Source organism: Taudactylus pleione, unplaced genomic scaffold (genome assembly GCF_031769625.1).
Source record: "Taudactylus pleione unplaced genomic scaffold, aTauple2 ptg000518l, whole genome shotgun sequence".
Classification (NCBI taxonomy): Eukaryota; Metazoa; Chordata; class Amphibia; order Anura; family Myobatrachidae; genus Taudactylus; species Taudactylus pleione.
In genome coordinates this window covers 9,532,273-9,555,299 of record NW_028284920.1, presented here as the reverse complement: position 1 = coordinate 9,555,299, position 23,027 = coordinate 9,532,273, and the positions used below count along the sequence as shown (strand labels likewise).

At 42.3% G+C, this 23,027-nt stretch overlaps 1 protein-coding gene across 6 annotated transcripts in view; it reads left to right on the top strand.

The window, feature by feature from the left end:
• Positions 1 to 4,469: 4,469 nt before the first annotated feature.
• The window catches only part of FGFR2 (fibroblast growth factor receptor 2), an 81,296-nt gene continuing 62,738 nt past the window's right edge, over positions 4,470 to 23,027 (top strand). For all 6 annotated transcript variants that reach the window (XM_088450505.1, XM_088450502.1, XM_088450504.1 and 3 more), the window contains exon 1: positions 4,470 to 4,972. In XM_088450505.1, coding sequence (XP_088306631.1) covers positions 4,783 to 4,972 — 190 coding nt within the window. In that variant the 5' untranslated portion in view covers positions 4,470 to 4,782. The remainder of the gene's footprint in view (positions 4,973 to 23,027) is intronic.

Sequence of the window (23,027 nt, the reverse complement as noted above, 5' to 3'; positions counted from 1 at the left end):
CCGGGACCTGGTAATATGCTAATAACCCAGTTTTTTTCCCTGTGTGAAAGGGTCAACCCAGGACTTACATCCTGGGTCTATGACCCTGCAAAAAACTAGGGTCGGAGACCCGGGAATTTAGTCCTGGGATGACCTTTTCACACAGGGAAAAATCCCGAGTTGTTTAGCAAATTACTGGGTAACAGTGAATTACCCCGTAATTTCATTTCTAGTGTGAAAGGGGTATTATTGAGCTTTTTAGAGTAATTCAGCTGAATACTGACATGTATTTATTGCCCAAATGATGCTATTTAAATGAGATGTAGTCACCATCCCGGCGGTCTGGATGCTGGCACTCAGAATACCGTCACAGGCCTCCAAGGGTTGTGCTCAAAGAAACGCAAATTTACCCAGAAAAATGAATGAGCATTTGGAATTGAATTGAGAATGTAATTCGCAGTGTAAGTTTGCCGTGAGAACGGCTTGCAGGACCCTACATGCACTTAATTGAATTGACCCCATAATGTCAATCAATGTCCAGCATGTCCTACACTACTGTTTGACACTTTGTGACATTTAAGTCAGCATATACATCAGGCTTGCTGACTTTCTGGTTGCCCCTTCCGGGAGGGAGCAGCCAAATCGGCATGACAGGGGGCGTGGCCACTGCGAGGAGGCGGGGCCGGCCAGACGATGCAAATTTGTGGGTGGAGCGGGGGTGGAGCCACATGATTGCATCATTTTGGCCCCACCCCCGCTACACAATGCTGATATTACAGGCATTGTGAAGCAGGGGGCGGAGCCAAAATGACGCGATTCAGCGTGAATTGCAACACCGGCCCCCCCGCTGCGGGGGTTTCTAAGGTAAGTGCGGGGGGATAGGAGGGGTGGGTGGCAGCCGGGAGGATTGCCTGCCTTCTCGGGAGATCGGGAGGCTCTCGACCAAATCGGGAGGGTAGGAAAGTATGATATACATGCATATGTACAGGCTGGTATATCCGCTCCCAAATATTCATACGGCCAAAAGAAGTCTCTGAAGGGATCTTTTGTAGCAGTCTGCTCTGTATTTACAACCAAGCCGTACACAATGTCTACTGTCACCTCAATAATGTAAACAGTTCTGTAGGGCAGAGCAAAGTGCATATTGTGTCTAGAACCGTCCTTGGTTTCAGCCCAAGATAAATAAATGATTTGGGGATCTTCTGCTATGCTGTTTCCCCATTGTATACGGTGCCCCCTATCCGACTCCTCACAGCTTTACTTCCTGGCTGTGTTTATTATTAGTAAAGTTTGTCCTGTCTACTGTAGTTCTAAATGTTCTTGTTGCAGATGATATACAGTAAATACGTCTTTCTTCTCACTGCAGGAGAAAGCTGCAGGGTCTTTCTGTCATTCAGTCTGTAATACTAGAACAATTAAAGAGCGACTGGTTATTGATTTTTTTTATTCAATATTTTATTGCATACAGCCTTGCCGAAGAGTAATGAAAGAAAATGTTTGTATTGTTCTAGGTGTTGCACAGGGAATATAGTATTCCAGTGACTGCAGATAGGAGTAACTGTAGATCTGTAAGGTGGCAGCAATTGGGATTATTTTACGGTCTGACAGTAAACACTTACATACGATTAGCAGTAGTAGAGATCATAGTAACAGATAAGGATCTTGTGTAACAATAAGTAGGTCACTGGGGACCTGGAGGCCAGGAGCTCTCCTGCTGATTACTACTAGATGTGTCTCTGAATATTAAACATCAGTATGTGCAAAGATGTGCCAGAACAATGGTGCTTTTTATTTCATCTCTGAGCAATACAACTGGAGAATAAAGGACAATGATCTTGTGTAATAATATGTTGCATCACTTACACTTAGGATAGTTGTAGTATTCCTTATTTATTATACTATAGGAACCTAATATGTGACAGGTATGTGGTCTATTATAAAGAATGTGTGACTTTCTTTTTCTGGAAAAGGGGTGTCCTGTAAGTTAGAGCAGTATGTATAAAATATACTAATACTAATGACCCGCCCCGGCTTCACATAGGAGCAATTTTGAATTTACGGCGATAGGTCTTTTTTAACCGGGGTCTTATAAGATTGCATCATAGATGACATTAGTCCTCTTTCCTCCTGACATCAACACGAAAAGATTTAGTTCTGAAGTGACACGCAGAAGGGCCACGTAAAGTTGTCTATGAGCAAAACATTCTCCACTTAGGTCATCTCCAGCCACGTTAAGTGTCTGTCCCTGTGCTTTATTTATTGTCATGTCAAAGCAGGCTCTTACCGGGAATTGAACTCGTTTGAAATTAAAGAATCGTTTTTCACATAAATTAAATAGGAACGTCAAAAAAAGGGAAGAACTGAAATTTTGTAACAGTAAACAGGGCTTAACACGATATTGTTAATGATTTGGCCGATTCCGATGCTTCGGAATGACAAATCATTAATATCGTGCAGTGTGTATGCACTACATCATGTAGTGCGTGCTCCCGTTGGGTCGTCAGCCACATCGCCTGATCTTTTGTACGTGATGTAAACTCGGGTGATGTGGCTGACGATCCCATGCAGCGTGGCTGGCATATCGGGCACCGGATCGCTCAGTGTGTATGGACCGCCCGATATGTTGGCCCGTCGGCAGCCGGGTGGTGTATCGCATCGTTGGGTAAACACTTCATTTAGTGTGTACCCAGCTTTACATCAATTTTTCTAGAGAAACCTGATATCAATCTCTATAAAATAAAGTCCATCGTTGTGAAAAATCTTTAATGGTTTACGCAGCGTAAGCCAAGAAAGTGCTCGGACGTTGTTTTTCCATTGACTTTCTTCAGTAACATCACTGCTCAGCTCCCTTTTGTCACATACACCTAAACCGCTCTCGACAAATGCTCTATAGAATAGTGAAAACTGCATCAAAATCCATCCAGTGGCTCTAGAGATTAGCCTGAACACACAGACAGACGCCTACCAGGGACACATTTTTAGTTGACTTGCTTCACTAAAACAGTGGGGTGCTTCCCCGTACGCCCGCGGCAGCCTGCTTACTAGATGATGCTAATACGAGAATCCGCCTGTGTATGCCGAATAACTGTGCGACTGCAAGTGGAGGTCCATCTGCAGCCGTCATCGGTATCGTAACCTGCACCTGCACCATGTTGGGTGCTAAAGATGCATCAGAAACAGGTCCCTCATCTGCTTTTCCCTCAAATGGCGACTCTGCGTAAATCCGTACAGCTGAAAGAGTTGGGGGTCTGTTCACTAACCTTTGGAGATAAAGTACAGGAGCTGATTGGTTGGTACTTTATCTCTTTCCATGGCTTAGTGAATTACCAAGCCTCCAAGGCAAACGCAGGGGGGGTTTCCGTTCACCTGGAAACCCTCCTCTCCAGCCCACACCGTGACCACAATAGAAATAGTAATATAATAGATTGTTACTAGTGCTGCATGTTCTTCTCAGAATCACAAATGAAATAATTAGCGCCACCTGTGGATCTTTTAACATGTATCAGCCAGTAATAAATAACCTGTGCACCAACTAGAAGATCCGGAAAACATGCACTGTTAGAGATGCACTGCTATAGAGCCCAATATGTACATATACAGTATGTCCAGGGCAGTGCTAGGCTCTTCTGCTGCTCTTCCAGGTTCCCGAACTTGCTCCAATAGTCTGGAATGGTGCTCACATCTAAAATAAATACGTTCAGCTCAGGCAGGATGGCCCTACTGCCGCATACAGTATAATGGCTTACTGTGATCACTGGTCCTGTATATGCTGGGATTATTACACACAATACACTTTGTATGACGCTTATTAAAGCTGGTTTAGTACTAATTCTGCCCTCTTCATGGACAGGCCACACTCGCTCTAAAATTAAGCATTTGGAAACCCCCCTCTGGAAATCCTGCGTTTGCCACTGCAGGGAGCCCCAGGAAAGTGGCAGACCTGGACCTCTAGGGACATGCCTCAGGTGCCAAGTGGAGAAAATCCACCACTGAAATAATTAGAATGACAAATATTTCAGTCTGGCATTGCTGATACTAAGCCACCCTCTTTGCCCTGAATAACGTTGCAGCAGGCAAGTGACACAAAAGGACATCACAGGTATGGGCTGTCCTGACGTCATTGGTGACATAATCATCCTTTATCTACAACTAGCTAATATCTTACTCACTAGTAGAGTGCAGGGGGGACAGAGGTAGAGAAAAGAGACGGAAAAAGAGAGCCAGAGCGCACATAGCATAGTAATTCCAATACAAACAAACCATCCCTCTCTGTGCGCGCTGATGTGTGCTGTGCCAAACTCTGCAACAGGGAGGGGAGGAGGCAGAGAAGGGGCTGCTGCTCGTGCAATCCAAAGGAGAGGAGATGCAATTGGACAAGGGGAGGACTAGAAGTTCAGGTTACATACAGAGGGGAGTGCCCAGGGAGGACGAAGGGGCTGGGAGTGAGCTTGAAGGGTGAGGGGGGAGGGAAAAAATCAGATACACTTTCCATTGCTTTCCATACAGGGGACTGCACTGGTTGCACCTAATGTTCACTTTAGGACCTTTATATCTGTGTGTCCCTGTTGGAGTTATAGAAGTACATTGCTGCTGCTTTGAGGATGCTGCTTGGACAGAGTCTGTGGATGATTGCGCACTAAAAGTTTGGATTGTTACTATCACAGATTAGAGACTTTCTCGCATCCACTGGGAGAGAACACAGGACGTCTACAGACTTCACTCATTCACTCTGGATGGGGGGGATCTGGCTGGTTCCCCTCTTGTGAACCTCTCTCCCAGGCTGCTGTTGATGGGCCCTGGTGTATGAGGATTGCGCACACTGGACTGCTCTTCGCTTCTGTCCATTTATTGGAGGTGCTGAGAGAGGGAATTACTGCTGGAACTGAACTTGGGAATCTGTCCCCAGAGAGTTACGGGAACCTCTGTGTTGCGTCCTGTCAGGCACACGCCTGCTGCAAGACAGGGGGATCTTTTTACACCACGGTCTTTCCAGGTAATGCGCATCTGCGCCTTCCATGTCTCCATGTGCGCAATTACCCCATCAGCAGCTAGTTGCAGGAGACCTTTTAGTGGGGTTCCTTCATCACTGTGGGCTTTATGTCATTGATTCAATAAGCTGTGTATACGTTCCAGGCTTTTTGGAAGTTACCTGTTTTAAGCAAATCTCAGATCTGGATAGTGCATTTTTTTAATGAACGATTTAGAACAAGGCAAAGGGGGTCTGATGTGTAGCACATTGTTTTACGTCTGTTCACAGTTTTCTAGAATTTATTATTTGTTTATTTAATTTGAATTCTCGCCTATTTAAGGCAGAGGAGTGTGACAGTTTTATGCGGCTGAGGTTGGTTTCCTTACCTGTGTGTCTGAATCTGTCTGCTACACGTGGGTGATATAAGTCTTAATTGCTGAATATTGGAACAATGGCAAAGGGAGGTCCTGCATTGTCATACTATGATACTAGTAATACTCAGCATTAGATCTCCGGCTTTGGTCCACAAGAATTGCCTTTTGTGTATTCTTAACCTATGGGATGGCTGGAAGTGTTTGGAGTTTCTTTTATTGGCTTACCTATCAGACCAGCAACAATGTGTAAGAAAACAATGAGAGGGGTGTTTAATCCGCTGCTGCACCTCTTTGGGATTACATGGACCCTGTCACCAGTCCAGTCCTTATATTACAGTTATGAGATGTCACTGTGTGGATTAGACTAGATAGTGACAATGGTCCTGTAGAAATTCTACATTTGTTTGTTTTATTGGTTTTGTGATAAGGTTTCTCTGGTGAGATCATTCCTTACAAACCTTTGTGTATTGTTACAGAATTCTAGTGCTGGAATGTGGCCATGACTTGCACCAATATTCTACTTTTTCTGTTTCATACCCTACTATGTAAGGGGTTAACCGCTGTAAGGCGCTCCAGCTATTGCATTCTTCATTTCAAAGATTTCTTGGTCTGAATAGGTTAGACTGGCTGGTTATAAAACTGTCTTAACCAGTGACAGATTTACACAGTCTGGGGTGAGTGGTAGAATTGCAGGATTTCACTGAAGTCTGGGGCCTGTTAGGAATGTTGCATCCCTGTGTAGTGTAAACCTATTTTCTCCCTCAGAGGCCTTTTATGTTCTTCATTATAACAATGGATCCCAGTTTTGTTAACTATTTATACTCCCAGACAAACCGTTTGATTAAAAGTATTTGGAGGGTTGTGTAACCTATCTGATAATACTCAATAGTATGTAGTACCAGCAAATTTTTTTGGTATCCTATTAAGTCCTATAACTACTTCCAGAAACTGGAAGAAAAAAAATTCGGTGAAATCATTTCAGACTTGTTCAGAGTATGCGTGAAGTCTTATATAATGTTGTATATTTAGATGAGTACTGACACCTAAGTACAACTACCTTTTTGTTTCATAGAACAAAAAGACTTATTTATACAAGAATGATATGTACTACAACAGCATTTGGCTGACAATCTTTAAACGACAACTCCCATCTTCCTCAACTAGCTAATGGCTGGCTGGGGGGCAATGAGTATAGTAAATAGCTGCTAAAAAAAAGCCACAGGTCTCCTACCTGTAATCTAAACACTGGTGTGACTTAATTAGAATGCACCTCAGGAGTTGAGTAACATATGCCAACTTCCACAATTCTTTTGGTTATAATGTGTTCTGTGTTTGGATTCCTACAGTGTTCTAAAAGGTCTTTTCATGCTTGAATCTCAAGTGTTTGGGGGAAAAGTGCTACCTAATTAAAGTAATTATCACTATTCTCCAAGCCATAAGTCCCAGAGTGTTTTGCTGGAAAGGGGGAAAAAAAAAACCTGGCAGCTTTTTGTATGAAATCCGTATTGTGCCGGAGCTGGTGAATGTACATTGTGTGCTGGCATCTGGGGATTGCAGTTGTACATTCGTGTGAAATTTTGCATTCTTAATTTGTATAGTGGAGAGTACGTAATGGCTGTAGTTCCTTTCAGCTTGCATTGTAACTTTTAATGGGGGTTGCAAAAGATCCTTGATTTGTAAGTAGTGAGTGACTGGGAAGAGGCAGCTTTTACTTCCACGGAATGCCAATTAAAATGTAGATTAGGGGTATTTTGTGATCTCTGCAAAGCTTTAGAAATAAAATCTTTGGTGGGGTGTTGAGGGAGGAGGCCAGATCTTCTTGGAACCAAAATGAGAAATTCTATATGGGATTTGCAAGCACAATTAAAGATGATGAGGGCACTTTGCCTTCTAGGGATTTAGCAGGACTGGGGGAGCAGGGTTAACCCCCTTTTAAATGGAGTTTTGGGAATAGCTGTGTTAAATAGGAATAGGCTGGATAAGGTGCCGTTTTAATGAGAAGTGATGTACTTGGACTTAGAATTCTGACTAAAGAAAGCGACTGGCTGAAGTGCTTTAGAATGGACCAGTTTTCATTACAGAAAGGGACTATTCATTGTGATAGTGGTGACAGATGTTTTATAAAAGGATTTAATTATTATAACATTTCTTTCCAGTAGACCTGTGTGTGTGTATATATATATATATATATATATATATATATATATATATTATACATACACACACAATATAATATATCTCAGGCACTCCAAATCTCCTAAGTCTTCAACTGTCGTGGTGCTCCAACTCATAGAACAAAATATACGGCCAGAAAGGCGGCACTCTGAGCGGACTTGGAAAAAATACAATGAGGCACTAAGTTGATATAGACGTTTCGGATTTTACTCCTTCAAGATATATCTTGATGAAGGAGTTTAATCCGAAATGTCCATATCAACTTGGTGCCTCATATTTTTTCCAAGTCCACTCAGAGTGCCGCTTTTCTGGCTGTATATTTTGTTCGGAGTTGGAGCACCGCGACAGTTGAAGACTTAGGAGATTTGGGGATCTATTTACTAAGCAGTGTTGGGAGACAGAGTGAAAAGTGATAAGGTGCCAGCCAATCAGCTCCCTACTGTCATCTCACAGACTGTGTTTGAAAAATGACAGTTGGTAGCTGATTGGCTGGTACCTTATCACTTTCACTCTGTCTCCTAACTGCTTAGTAAATAGACCCCGAAATCTCCTTAGTCTTCATTTACTAAGCAGCGTTAGGAGACAGAGTGAAAAGTGATAAGGTGCCATCCAATCAGCTCCCAACTGTCACTTTTCAAACACAGCCTGTGAGATGACAGTTGGGAGCTGATTGTCTGGCACCTTATCACTTTCTTATCACTTTTCACTCTGTCCCCTAACACTGCTTAGTAAATAGACCCCCTTGGAGTGCCTGCTCTATGGAGAATATATATATGTATATCAGTCAGGTCCATAAATATTGGGACATTGACAGAATTTTCAGATTTTGGTCTCTATTCACCACCACAATGGCTTTGAAATGAAACAAACAAGATGTGCTTTAACTGCAGACTTTCAGTTTTCATTTGAGGGTAATTACATCCAAATCAGGTGAACGGTGTAAGAATTACAACGGTTTCTATATGTGCCTCCCACTTTTTAAGGGGCCAAAAGTAATGGGACTATCAACTCAAAAGCTATTTCATGGACAGGTGTGGGCTATTCCCTCGTTCTTTCATTATCAATTAAGCAGGTAAAAGATCTGGAGTTGATTCTAGGTGTGACATTTGCATTTGGAATCAGTTGCTGTCGACTCTCAATATGAGATCCAAAGAGCTGTCACTATCAGTGAAGCAAGCCATCATTAGGCTGAAAAATCATAACAAACCCATCAGAGAGATAGCAAAAACATTAGGTGTGACCAAATCAACTGTTAGGAACATTCTTAAAAAGAAAGAACGCATCGGAGAGCTCAGCAACACCTAAAGACCCGGAATACCACGGAAAACAACTGTGGTGGATGACAGAAGAATTATTTCCCTGGTGAAGAAAAACCCCTTAACAACAGTTGGCCAAATCAAGAACACTCTCCAGGAGGTAGGTGTATATGTGTCAAAGTCAACAATCAAGAGAAGACTTCACAAGAGTGAATATAGAGGGTTCACCACAAGATGTAAACCATTGGTGAGCCTCAAAAACAGGAAGACCATCTAAAAAAGCCATTACAGTTCTGGAACAACATCCTATGGACAGATGAGACAAAGATCAACTTGTACCAGAGTGATGGGAAGAGAAGAGTATGGAGAAGGAAAGGAACTGCTCATGATCCAAAAATACAACCTCATCACTGAAGCATGGTGGTGGTAGTGTCATGGCGTGGACATGTATGGCTGCCAATGGAACTGGTCCCCTTGTATTTATTGATGATGTAACTGCTGACAAAAGCAGCAGAATTAATTCTGAAGTGTTTCTGGCAATATTATATGCTCATATTCAGTCAAATGCTTCAGAACTCATTGGACGGCGCTTCACAGTGCAGATGGACAATGACCCGAAGCATACTGCAAAAGCAACCAAAGAGTTTTTTAAGGCTAAAAAGTGGAATGTTATGCAATGGCCAAGTCAATCCCCTGACCTGAATCCGATTGAGCATGCATTTCACTTGATGAAGACAAAACTGAAGGGAAAATGCCCCAAGAACAAGCAGGAACTGAAGACATTTGCAGTAGAGGCCTGGCAGAGCATCACCAGGGATGAAACCCAGCGTCTGGTGATGTCTATGCGTTCCAGACTTCAGGCTGTAATTGCCTGCAAAGGTTTTGCAACAAAGTATTAAAAAGTGAAAGTTCGATTTAGGATTGTTTAGTTTGTCCCATTACTTTTGGCCCCTTAAAAAGTGGGAGGCACATATAGAAACCGTTGTAATTCCTACACCGTTCACCTGATTTGGATGTAATTATCCTCAAATTAAATCTGAAAGTCTGCAGTTAAAGCACATCTTGTTTGTGTCATTTCAATGTCATTGTGGTGGTGAATAGAGGCCAAAATATGAAAATTCCCAATATTTATGGACCTGACTGTATATGTGTGTGTGTGTATATGTGTGTGTATGTGTGTATATATATATATATATATATATATATATATATATAATATGTATATATGTATGTAGGGGTGCACTCACCAGACTCTTCAAAGAAGTATCAAAAGTTCTTTGTTGCTTCACATCTAAATATTCACTGACGTTTTGGTCCTCAAAGGACCTTTGTGAGGACCAAAACGTTGGTGAATATTTTTAATGTGATTCAATAAATAACTTTTGTTACTTCTTTGAAGAGTCTGCTGTGTGCACCCCTAAATTTATTATACTGTTTTTGGAATATGGATTATCTCCTACACCAATGATTTGTGTAGCATCCCAGCAAGATTGCTATTCTTCAGTGAGTGTGGACACATAAAGTGTGTGTATGTATATATATATATATATATATATATATATTAGTCACTATGGACCGGCACTCCACTGTACTCAATGAAAAGGTGCTCCTGTGCCCTCTGCGAAAATGTACATGTATGAAGTCAATCAGCGGCACTAGGAGACTCTGTAGAAGATTTCTTTTAATGTGACACCTTACATCACACCACCAACGTTTCGGGGCTCACAATTTCCGGGGGTTTAGCATTATAGCATTTTTTGTCACTTCCGGTTGCGGAAGGGCTCTAGGGGCGGAGTCTAATCCATTGGTTATTGGCAGTGGTATAAACAGGGGACTTTGGCAAGAGCTTAGACAGGGTTTGCCTGTGTCCTCTGCACTGGTGGTATCCTGAAGAAGACCTGGTGAGTGAATCCTATCTACTTGTGCTATATTACTGGGTTCATCCTTGGACTTATGGATGTTCACCCCAGGCACGTGCAGTTCCTTTTCAGTGTGTGCAGGCTCTATATGTGCTTGGTCACTGCTGGATCATTTCAGCTTGACTAGGCTTGACCTAGCTTTTCTTGGAGTATATATGACTTTGTAAGCTCTGGAGAATTACAGGATTTTGCCACCCCACCAAGACTGCTGCCAATGTAATTGGGACATATGAACACACAAGTGGAGATGTTGCCCATAGCAACCAATCAAATTCTACTTATCTAGTACCTTCTAGAAAATGATAGCTAGAATCTGATTGGTGGTTCGTGGCAAAAGCTCCACTTTTGTAAACCTGCACTTTAGTAAACATACCCCCTAGCAACCAATCAGATTTTGTTGCTTATTCATGTACATTCGGGGACGTGTCTAGCCAATTCGCTACCTGAGGTGGCAAATTAAATCTCTCAACATCTGCATACGAGTTGTGTGAAACTTTACAGCAAAACTATTGTATTTCTTTAAGCATTATTAGACCTAGCCACCAGGTTAATAACATTGATTTATTCCTTTTTGCGTTTAGAAAATGAAAATTTTTATGTAATACTATTAATTTTGCTGATATGTCCCCGTGTTCATCATTATTGGATTTTAAATAACATTTCTGAGTTGTTGATGGTGTTGCAACTCCTCTGTTATTTGTGCCACATCAAATAAACAAACATTTTTTTTTCTATATGTATGGTAGATAAGGCAGCCCCAACCATCAACTCACACTTGTGCTGCTTCTGACTGACCAAACAAACAAACAAACAAACAAACAAAGAAACAAACATACACCAGCTTATTGAAGAAATGTAAATAAAATTGTGATTGGGGAGAGAGATTTTTTTCCTAAGCATAGCCAACTTCCTGTGTAATAATCATAGATGAAGAATACTTCAGCCAGCCTAAGTGTGTGTGTGTGTGTGTGTAATATACATCCTGAAGTAGACGGTTGTATTTTAGACACTTGCGGAGAGGGTCACTACACAGTTGGAGAATGGGTTTTGTTCAAGTGACACTGATTGTGCTAATCTCATTAGTAAAAGAAAACTGGGCATTATCAGGGGTGGACTGGCCTTGTTTTGTTTTTTGTAAATGCATTAATGAGCCCAGTGTAATTGTATTAATCATTTATTTTCTTTCTCATTGACTACAGTCTCTCCAAAGACCTATTTTACATAGCTGTAACACTTTTCAGCAGACATCTTCTCAGTATTGTATCTGTTTTTATAAAGTGTGTTTTGCAGGCAGGTCATATGCATTCCAAATATTCTGGGCTGCCCCATAGGACAGGGCGGTAATGCAGTTTAGCGGTGGCTTTAGCTACTGTTGAGCTTCCAGCATTCTCCAGAGATGTATTCTATAAACACTGGAGAGAGTCGCAAGTCGCCGCCTCATCCCTGTCAGTGCACACAGCATATCCTAACACTTGTTTTGTTATGTCAGTTGCTGCATTGTGATTGGATTGCTATATAGGAATACATGTATTTGGTCCATCATGCAGTTTATAAGCCTGGTTTATTCACATGTTCCTTCTACCAATTTATATATCTAAAATATTAGATAATAAATTAGACATTTAAAGATTTAACCAGTTTTTCATCATGTACTGAACATTACAAAAATGCTGATATATATATATATATATATATATATATATATATATATATATATGTGTGTATGTATATATACTGTGTGTGCGTGCGTGCGTGTGTGTGTATATAATATTTATAATATTGCTCGTTCCAGCTAGGTTGTTTTAGCAGAAGGAGGGCAAAAAACACCCTGCCCTCACAGCCTGCGGGTGCGTCTTCACCCGTGGGTCGCAGTGTCCCGCGGGTGGGGAAATTTGCGGTAACCCGGTCACCACCGGAGAATAGATGCCAGGCGCATGCGCCCAGCATCTATTGTCCTTGTCGGCAGCGCTTGGGGGCTACCCGGCATGTCCGTAAGTGCCGGGCACACCCCCAAGAGTGACGAAAAGGAGATGCGTCTTATAGACGCGCCCTCTTTTCAATGGCAACCTGGAATGGTGATCTTGGGGAGCGCCAAACTCCAGTTATGCAGGTTCAAAAACACCCTTGATATTTTCTGTCTTAATGTCCTTTTTAAAGGAATGAAGACGAAGAAGGGATCCATTTTTCAGTTTCTACAATGATACCCTCAGCCAGAATACACCCAATGACAATCAATCAGTTTCTGTCTGTTTTGTTAACATTTGGTTTTATTTAAAACAAATATATATAAAATTGAATAAAAGCTTACACCACACACACATCGTGGCCATTGTGGGTTAGATGTTATTACTAACTCGCTGTCACTCCTTGATGGAGCAAGCTCATTTTTGGTTACCGAAACAAGTCACTCAGCGCGTTTCGTCAACAATGACATCTTCAGGGGTGTTTAATTCAAAATGTAGGAACTTCCATCCTAAACTTGAATCCTCAATCAAGATGGCAAATAGTATGTCCTTTAAACAGCACTTAGATTAAGGTAACTGGCTGCTCCTAACACAATATATATTTTGTTTTCAGGTCAAATGATGAATGACCTGTTCAGCCTGATATTTCTTATTGTCCTCAGCTGGAGCTATCCAATGGAGGGCAGCTTCCCTGCAACAGTGTACAGCTCACAGGTCAGGTACTGCCTGCTCACAGGTCAGGTGAGCTGTACACTGTTGCTGGAAAGCTGCCCTCCATTGGATATCTCCAGCTGAGGACAATAACAAACATTGTGTTAGGAGCAAGTGCTGTTTAAAGGATATACGGGGAGATGTACTAAGCATTGCTTCCGCAATGCGGTACATTCCCCCTTAACTCGCGTACATACTTCGGTTCATTACCACGGTATGTACCAAGGCTTTCGCAAAGGACCGCTTTCCCGATAAGAGCTGTCCTTTGCGATGCTGCTGGGCAGAGGGACTTCTGGGTTAAACACCCAGAAGTTTTCTGCGCATGTGCAGAAGGCCACGGGGGCTCATGGGAGGGATCCCTCCCAGCCAGGAGCATCGCGTTAGGGTAACGCCACCTAGCTACGCGAAGCAGCAGCAGAATGCATTGCATTCTGCTGCTTAGTACATTCGGGAAATACGGTAAAACCCCCGAAAACTGAATTTTCGGGGCTTTCACTGCATTTTCCCCTTTAGTACATCTCCCCCTAACTATTTGCCATCTTGATTGAGGAGTCAAGTTTAGGCTGGAAGTTCCTACATTTTGAATTAAACACCCCTGAAGATGTCATTGTTGATGAAATGCATTGGGTGACTTGTTTCTCTGACCAAAAAGTGGACTCAACGAGCTGTCAATGAGCTCGCTCCATTAAGGAGTGACAGCGAGTTAGTAATAACATCTAACCCACAATGGCCACGATATATGTGTGGTGTAAGATTATATTAATTTCTACATTTATTTGTTGTAAATAAAAAAAATTGTTAACAAAACATACAGAAACTGATTGTCATTGGGTGTACTCTGGTTGAGGGTATCATTGTAGAAACTGAAAGTGGATCCCTTCTTCATCTTCATCCCTTTAAAAGGACATTAAAACAGAAAATGTCAAGGGAAAATTTGAACCTGCATAATTGGAGTTTGGCGCTTCCCAAGATCACCATTCCATAAAACCCTTCTGGCCCATACTGGCAAGAGACCGCTCTTGGGGAAGCAGCCTCTACTAAAAATAAATTTTTAACTAATCGTACTATACGTTTTATATTTGCATTTTAAGATAACTTAGTTGATGTAGCGCGATATAGGTATTGTATTGTGTATGTGTATATGTATAGTCCTGCTGAACACACACACACCTACCCAAGCCTTTGAAGCCATCCATGTGCTTGTTTGAACCCTTGAAATGCCTTTTGCAAATGTGGTTGCATCAGTCATCTCAAAAATTATTATAATAGACAATCACACCTGACCTAATGAACCCACCTGCTATTATGACACTTACACATCTATAGCATGCATTATCAAGAATGTTTGGGGGTTTTCAGGTAAGTGATCCCCCTGTAATTTCCTGTATTTTGGCCCATTGGGACTAAAATATATTTCAAACTGCCCACACCACCCCTGCCATCCTTACCCTCATTACACTGCGTTAGCGTAGCTCCTCATAGTGAGTCCACACCAGGCCCGGATTTCCCACAAGGCAACCTAGGCGCTCGCCTAGGGCCCTGCGAGTCCCAAGGGGCCCGTGGATGGGCCCCTTTTGACTCGCTGGGCCCTAGGCAGGCCCCTTTTTCCCAAGAAATCTGGCTGGTCAAAATGCTCCCAGAGGAGCACTTAGCAAGTACCACGTGACGTCATGAGAGTGACTGTGCATAAGAGGGAGGAGGAGGGTCACCAGGTCCTCTGACCAGCCCCATCCAGCTCCAGCCCCCCCCAGCACAGCAGCCTCTGCCACTGACTGCCAGGCTTGCAGCTTGCCACCAGCAGCATGCTCGGTGGCACCCAGCAAGGAGCAGAGGGACAGGCAGGGGCAGGCCAAGGCAGAGCCTGGCTGAGTGAGACAGTGACCGAGGATCCAGATCTCAGGGAATCACAGCAGCCAGGCAGGTAGGGTCAAGTACTGTGCTATTCTCAACTACTCTAATATAGATTGAATTATGTAGGATTTATTTTTTATGGTAGGTGGGGTCTGGGAAGTGGACAGGACTGCCTTATATTACAAGCATATAGTAATATACATTATGATGATCATGATATTATTAATATTATTAGTACATCAATCCAGAATGATGGTAGTTTCATGTTAGATACTTGTAATATACTTGTACTATAATGCAGTCCTATATCCAAATCCTATAGTGTACTTTAAAAAAAAAAAAGGTGGGGGGGGGGGTGTAATGCTGACGACTCATCTGACTGATGAGCAATGAGATGTGGAAAGCATGGGTAATGGGCATGGTTAAATGCTTCTTAACTGCGTCTACATTGCACTTTCTCCAAGGTGAATGCGAGTTATCAAGTGGATAAAGAAGCACCCCAAAACACAATGCAAGTTACATGAAGATATGTATTTAAATATAATTCTGTAGTAAGATTTTTCACATGTGTCCATGTGTAGCCTACTGGATGGGAGTAAGACTGGGTGATTATGGACCTTTATTAGAGCTGCACTCAAATGCTGACATTTACGCAGATTGAGCGATTGTTAGCCATTGCGCATACGTGTAAGCCCCACTGTGCAAGCACAGCGATTACGCTGACACAGAGGATTCACTTGCAATGTGAGTGACAGGTAGTCACCATTTGGAGAGAAAAACACAGGCGTGTCCATAAATGAGCTACTGCGTTCCTAATTGCAGCAGGAGAGCCCTCTGCAGGTCTGGATACCCGCTATATCTGCGACAGCTTAGACTTAGAAGGCTGATGGCCGCCTGATCTGCGTTCAGTGTTTCCGTGGGAGCCTCTAACCACTGGGTGGCGAGTGGCTCATTAGGATATTTTCGCAGTTGCGATCCGTGAGATATCGCAGCTGCGATGGGATTTGTGGGCAGATCTGTCTGTGTGTATGACCAGATCACCAAAGAGCAGCTTTTTTTCTCCTTTTTGTAATATCGTTGTTTCAGATAACAGATACTATATTGTGTATGTAACACATGTATTACAGACGTCTCCAAAATGACCCATACTCTGTATAAACTGTGCAACGAAATGTCAGTTGCCCACACGTGAGCATGGGCAAGCTAATGATATTAGTGGATTTGTCAGTGATTGTGCAAAGATGGATTTTATTTGGCGCTGGGTGTTCAGTGCTATGTCCCATTAAGGAAAGGATGTGTTTGCATGAAATCTAAGTCATTTTGTTTATATTTCTTAGCTGATCTGAAAATCCTTAACTATGTACCCTGCCCCCCTTTCTTTGCCAGAGCCTATCTAAGCAGCCAGACTCCGAGGTGTGATGGATGGGCTAGTGACTGGGATGTGTAAATTCCTCTGGTCCCCTTAAGATGTCCTCCTGAAAGTGAAAATAAAACAAACAAATATACAGTAATGATCTCCAGGTGCTAAAAACCTCACTTGAAGTATATAAACGAGTTAAGTAATACAATCACATTCTGTATGCGGACAATTACACATTAGCATTGTATATGGGCAGTTCTTTTGTGTGCTGCAGGCTAATGTGGAACATTAGGGATATCAATGAGGACAAGCAGGGGCAGGTTAGAAACTCCTTTTTGTATTGTAGTAGTCTATTTTCTCCATTAACTTTTCCCTTTCTATTTACTGGTCATTACTCTGTGTTCCTGCAATCTTAATGCCGGCAGAGAATGTTATAGAGAAAAAAAGATGAATGTTTGTAAAGAGAAATGCGTTTATTAATAGAAAATAGAAGGGGCCTCATTCACAGTTTATTTATTATTTATTACCAGTTATTTATATAGCGCACACATATTCCGCAGCGCTTTACAGAGAATATTCGGCCGTTCACATCCATCCCTGCCCCAGTGGAGCTTACAATCTATATTCCCTACCACATGCGCACATACACACATACACACATACACACACTAGGGGTAATTTTGTTAGGAGCCAATTAACCTACCAGTATATTTTTGGAGTGTGGGAGGAAACCGGAGTACCCGGGGGAAACCCACGCAAGCACAGGGAGAATATACAAACTCCACACAGTTAGGGCCGTAGTGGGTATCGAACCAATGACCTCAGTGCTGTGAGGCAGTAATGCTACCATTACACCGTCTGTACGCTTTTGCATGCGCAGCTGCTATCATGCTTGCAATTTATGTGCGAAAATATGCTAATGCCTGATAACGCATTCCCCACCTGAAATAGTGTGCAACGGACTGTGCAAATGTTGCTACTCCCACTTTCCCTATCTGTGTTGTGCGCAGATCTGCTGGGGGTTGAGAACACAACATCGACGCAACATCGGCCGCACATCGACTCCTTGATTAAGTCTTGGCCTGTGCAGATTCTGGGTCAACTTTCTTTCCTTAAATGCCCTTTTAAGCTTTGGTTCTGTAATTGCGATCGCAGCCGCGTTCAGACACTGGAACTCCCATAACACGCCCACGGACAGGCCTCTTTTTGCAAACACTATCACCTCCCCAAGTTCATCCCGGAACGCCCATGGATTGCAGAGGTCCAATGAGGACCTTGCGACGACAGTGACAGTGCAAATGCTGTCACAAACTGCAGCTCGCGCGTGTGCAGAGAGACTTTCCCCGGCGCTTTGCGCAGTAGTAAAAGATCGATTAACTGCGAAGACATTGACCTAGCTTACAATGCTGAATCAGGTCCAAGAGCAGCTATCAATGAGTTATGACATTTTGTTGTGAGCAAGAGCTTGCAATCTAGCAAATCTTTATTCTGTAACATTTGATCAACACAAAACTTTACATGATCTCTATAAAGACAGTGATTATGACTGGATCCCATTGAAGGAAATGTGGGTTAAAGAATATACCCTTTTTATGAAATAATATCTTGAAGGATAGCAAGAAACAATGGACCCAGTGTCTCTCACACTTGGAGTGGGTGTTATTTTATGTGGGAAACTTAATGTTTTGCTAATAAAGTTATTGTTGTTTCTACTGAAGCGCTAACATGGAAGTGAGTAACAAGGGAATGTTTTTGAGTAACTTTATGACCAGCATAATATGAACATATTGTTATTCGCGGACCACCACCACGGTGCAGCCGCAGTGTCACTGTGTGTTGCTGTTAGGAAGGTATTTGGCTATTTTCCCTGCCAAATCTCCTTGGTCTCATTTCTCCACCTCAGCCAAGTCATTCTGGCATGGTCCATTGTGTGCACAGCACACGGTGAGAAGGAGAGAAAACAGGGAGCTGGTGACTGGGACTGTGGGTCCTGGCGTGAGTTTAGCAACCAGTCCTTGTATGTAATTAATCACTGGCAGGTTGACAGCTTCACACTGGAGCTCTGGTCTGTGGTAGACATGGAACTGGCATTTGGGGATGACATAAAACAGATCCTGATTGAGAAAAGATTTTGCAATTAGAGCAATTGGAGGCTGAGGCAGGTTTAAGGTAGCGGTTATAGACTCTTCCCAGCAAGTTAATAAAATAAAAAATACAAACTTACCGCTCTCACTAAGTGGTTCATATTGGCTATAATGGCTGGGAAACTACTACTGTCTTAGTATCCCTAGATCCTGGCAGATGGACACTGGCAGATATTGGATGTCTACCTTATAAGATCTATAGCACTTTAAGCACTAGGGCCCTCATTCAGAGCCACTCGCTGAAAGCGAGCGCTCGCTCTGAATGAGGGCGAACACTTTTTTTTTTTTTTTTTTTTTTTTTTTTGAGCTGGCCGCTCGCTAAGCTCTGGGTGACCACCCATAGCTTTAGCGAGCGGCCAGGTGATGGTCGCGACCATCGGGCTTGCGATGAGACCCTTGTGGTAGGGTCTCGTCTGCCGCAAGCCCCAGTGAGCTTTCAGCTCTAATAGAGCCGGAAGCTCACTACTGACATCACTCATGATGTCAGTAGGGCCGCCCCCAAATGGCAGGCGTTCCTTCGGGAACGCCTCCGTTTGGCCAGCCACCCCCCTCCCCGCAATCAAAACGGGGCAAGCTGTTGATCAACATCGACAGCCGCCCCGTTTGTAGCGAGCCCCGGAGTGAGAAAATTTCTCACTCGCTCCGGGGCTTGCGCAGTGCCCCTCTATCGACCCGCTTGTGAGCGGGTCTGAATGAGGGCTTAGGTGAGGGATCCAAAAGATCCCTGTCCAGCAAAGAAAGGAACCTGTAGGATGCGATAATTAAAGCAATCCAAGATGTTTGCCTTCTGAACTAAATAGCCCACTTGTGCACGTCATGTCCAGGAAGTGTATGCAACTATCGGTACATCGGATGCGATCTCAGGGCTTGAGGTTGACCATACCCTGTTGCAAGCACTGTGAGCACTTCAGTGAAAAAACAAGCCAGGTGACGTTTACTGTGATGCTGTCTTATAATTATGCACACCTCTAAAACACCGTTGAGATGCTCAGACACGCCTGCATTTGCACCTCCACTCCCCCGTTTTTAATGGCCAGCCCCTGTTACCACCTACAAATGTACAAATGGCTTCCCCTGTCACTCACTCTGTTGGGCTGTCTCTGCGCATGCGAGTGAACGCATTGAGAACTTTCACTAATGTATGCGCACGTGCAATGCATATGCATGCGCACAATGCATACCATCAGCAGCAGCGAGCGTTTGCATCTTAGCGAGCAGGTCTGAATGAGCTCCTAAGCTCCGAAAAGCTAGATAAGTAATAACTACATATTGCCATCCCCCTACAGAACTGTGATGAACACGTTTCAGAAGGGTACATCAGCTTAAAAGCAAATTTAATAGGCTTTAAGGGTGCGTGCTAACTGCTTAAAACTCATGTTTATGTCTACAAAGTCTTAACCAGATATTTCATGGATTTAAAAGTGAAAACATTTTTATGCCCTTTTAAGTGTTAACAACTTCTTTTTTTTTTTAATACTTTGTTTGACAAAAAATCTAGAGAAGGAGGAAGTAATCGATTATAGCCTAAATTGGGTTTTCTGTTGCCCTTTTATACAGTTTTTTTTTTTTTTTTTTTAAAAACATGCACCTAGTTTTCCTGAGTGGTAAATAATGTACTGCCCTGCTCTCTCAAATGTTTAATAGGACAATGAAAACCTATCAGCAGCTACAACCAACTGAACTTGTTGATATGTTATCAGAGCTAGTACCTGTCTGAAAAGTGCTAATGACCTTCATTCAGTAGTGTTTATAAGTTGGGCAGTCCTGTAGTGCAATTTATGTCCTGTGCAGGATGTAGTTATTGGAGGTAATGAGAGCTAATAGGCCGAGGCACAAGCTGTCTGTGTATAAACTAGCTTGGGAGTAGACACTGTGCATTCTGTGTATGGTATGATGTGTATGCTTGTGCTCTCCTCGCTGTGGCTGCTGCCAGCACATTGATGTGGGTATGTTTCTGCTGTGTGTCCCAGCCTGCCCCAGCAGATGTTACATATGGGATATACAAGTTCTGTCTTCACTTGGAGCCATCTGAGGAACTGGCTTGCACAGCCTTGAAAGCTTTTGTAAAACATTTAGGAATCATTTCCATGTGAGCAGAACAATAGTCCAAAAAACACAAGCAGCCTATTTACCAGTTATGGCCGTTTTGATTTTGTGTAGTTAATTAAAGGTTTACAGCTGCTTTTGTGATCTAGAATGATGTGGTAATAAAAAGCCAGATTTATAATTGGGTACAGTTGGCATTCACTTACAGCCGCCTAAGAGAGGAAGATGCCTTCTTCCAGCTGGCCCTGTCATTACCCCATTTATTTATTGTGATTTCTGCATTCTGTTAATACCCCATTCGTATGGTTCATTTGACTAAAACATCTAAAAAGGAGAAAATGGAACTGTTACCCATAGCAACCAATCAGATTATAGCTATCATTTATCTAGGCTGGCATTCTACAAAATATTAACTACAATCTGATTGGTTAGTATTGGCAAAAGCCTCAGTGTAGCCATGGTCTATATACCAATGCAGACAGGCATATTGTGAGCTTAACCAATAGCCAGGCTATCAGTTTGCTAGGAGATGGTGACATCACGGTTTCCTCCAGTGTGTGTATAACAGGTCCACTTTAAAGCTTTCAGTTATGTAAGGAACTAGGAGAAGGGGTCATTGTTTGGTATAATATAGAGACTTCAATTATTAGAAAACATTCAACAATGCGCCGGTCATAGCCACGTAGAAGAAAGAAGTAATCCTTTAAGCCTATTAAAAATTAATATAAATTTACTAGAAAACCGATTACACATTATCGGATATAAAAATAAAAGCCTGGTATAAAGGATATCTTTCACTTTAGCTAGAAGCTCCTGGATAGAACTGATTCATCCAGCTTGGGTTCTCCGGAACAGGTCGGTGTTCCTAGATATTATGTAAATATTAATCCACATCTGCAGCCACGGTACAAAACAACCTTTTCAACCTAGAGATTCGGTAACCTGTCCCTTGCAGCAATATGCAGAGGCGGGGGTCATGTTTCACATAGCCTCAGCAATCAAGTAACATAGTTACAATTCCTGAACAGGAAAACACGTACTCTTGTCAAACTTACATGATTTTATATTTTTGTGCTTGTGGACTAAATCTAGTTTTCAGAAAAACTGCCTTAGGGGAATAAAGTGGACCCTAATGGAAGGAATCCTATTGGGGGACAGAACCAGAATTGAACGTATCCAATAGGAGCTGAGGAAGGAGGCACAGTAATTGTATAGAAGTCGTGTAGGTTCTCTAACTGCTGGGTAGATTAAGATGTACACTGGGCTATGCTTTGTTGCAGTTGGCTATTACAGATCTGTTTGATAAATAGCTGATTTTGCTATGTTTTGTGACCATAAACTTTCTACTTGGATAAATCAGGCACCCAAGTTGGATTTTGATAAACCTTTATATCTGTGGTTCTCAACTCTAATCCTCAAGTACCCACAACAGGTCATGTTTTTTGGATTCTTTAATAATGCATAGGTGAGTTAATGGATTTTGATGGATCAGTAATTAGCCCACCTGTTTCCACAGGCAGAAATCCTGAAAACAAGACCTGTTGGGGATACTGAAGGACCTGAGTTGAGAACCACTGCTTTATAGAATATGTGCACAAATACTGGCAATTTTGCATGAGTCCTAATACTCTTGGTGCTGTAGAAGAATAAATCACTGTACATTATACAAAACTCTGCATTTAGGGGGTGGTCTGTGAATCTTGAGCGGGTACTGAGTCTGCATAGTGTAGGTGCTTAGACCTTGTAGATAGTGTCTATTAGTCATGCTGATATGTAGGGGTGAAGTTTCTCCCTCCAGGGTAGAGGGAGAGGCTGCAGACTGACACTTACAAGGGTGCAATCACATGATGGAATTTAGAACTTTTGGATAAGTGTTGAAATATATTTATGATGAATGAACAAAGAACATTACTTACAGTGTTACAGAGTTAGTACCGTGGTAATATAGACCTTCATGAAAATGAGACTTTTGAGAACCAACAAGAAATATGTGTGATCGCATCTCTAGATGTATCCACTGACATTTGTAAATAGAATGTGTTATGTTAAGTCCAGGGAACCTCACCCTTATTCTTTTTTTGTTTGTTACTCTTGTATCTCCTTTTTTTATATCTAAACATTTTTACACAGCACATTTATTAAAGAGAAAAGAAAATGAAAAACTCTGCTCTCCTTTAAATAAAATAACTGCTAATTCCCGATCACTGATTCATAACTAAATGTTTCTGTACATTGATGGAACTTGAGATAATTGAAATTCTATTTATTTTTACTGTGCC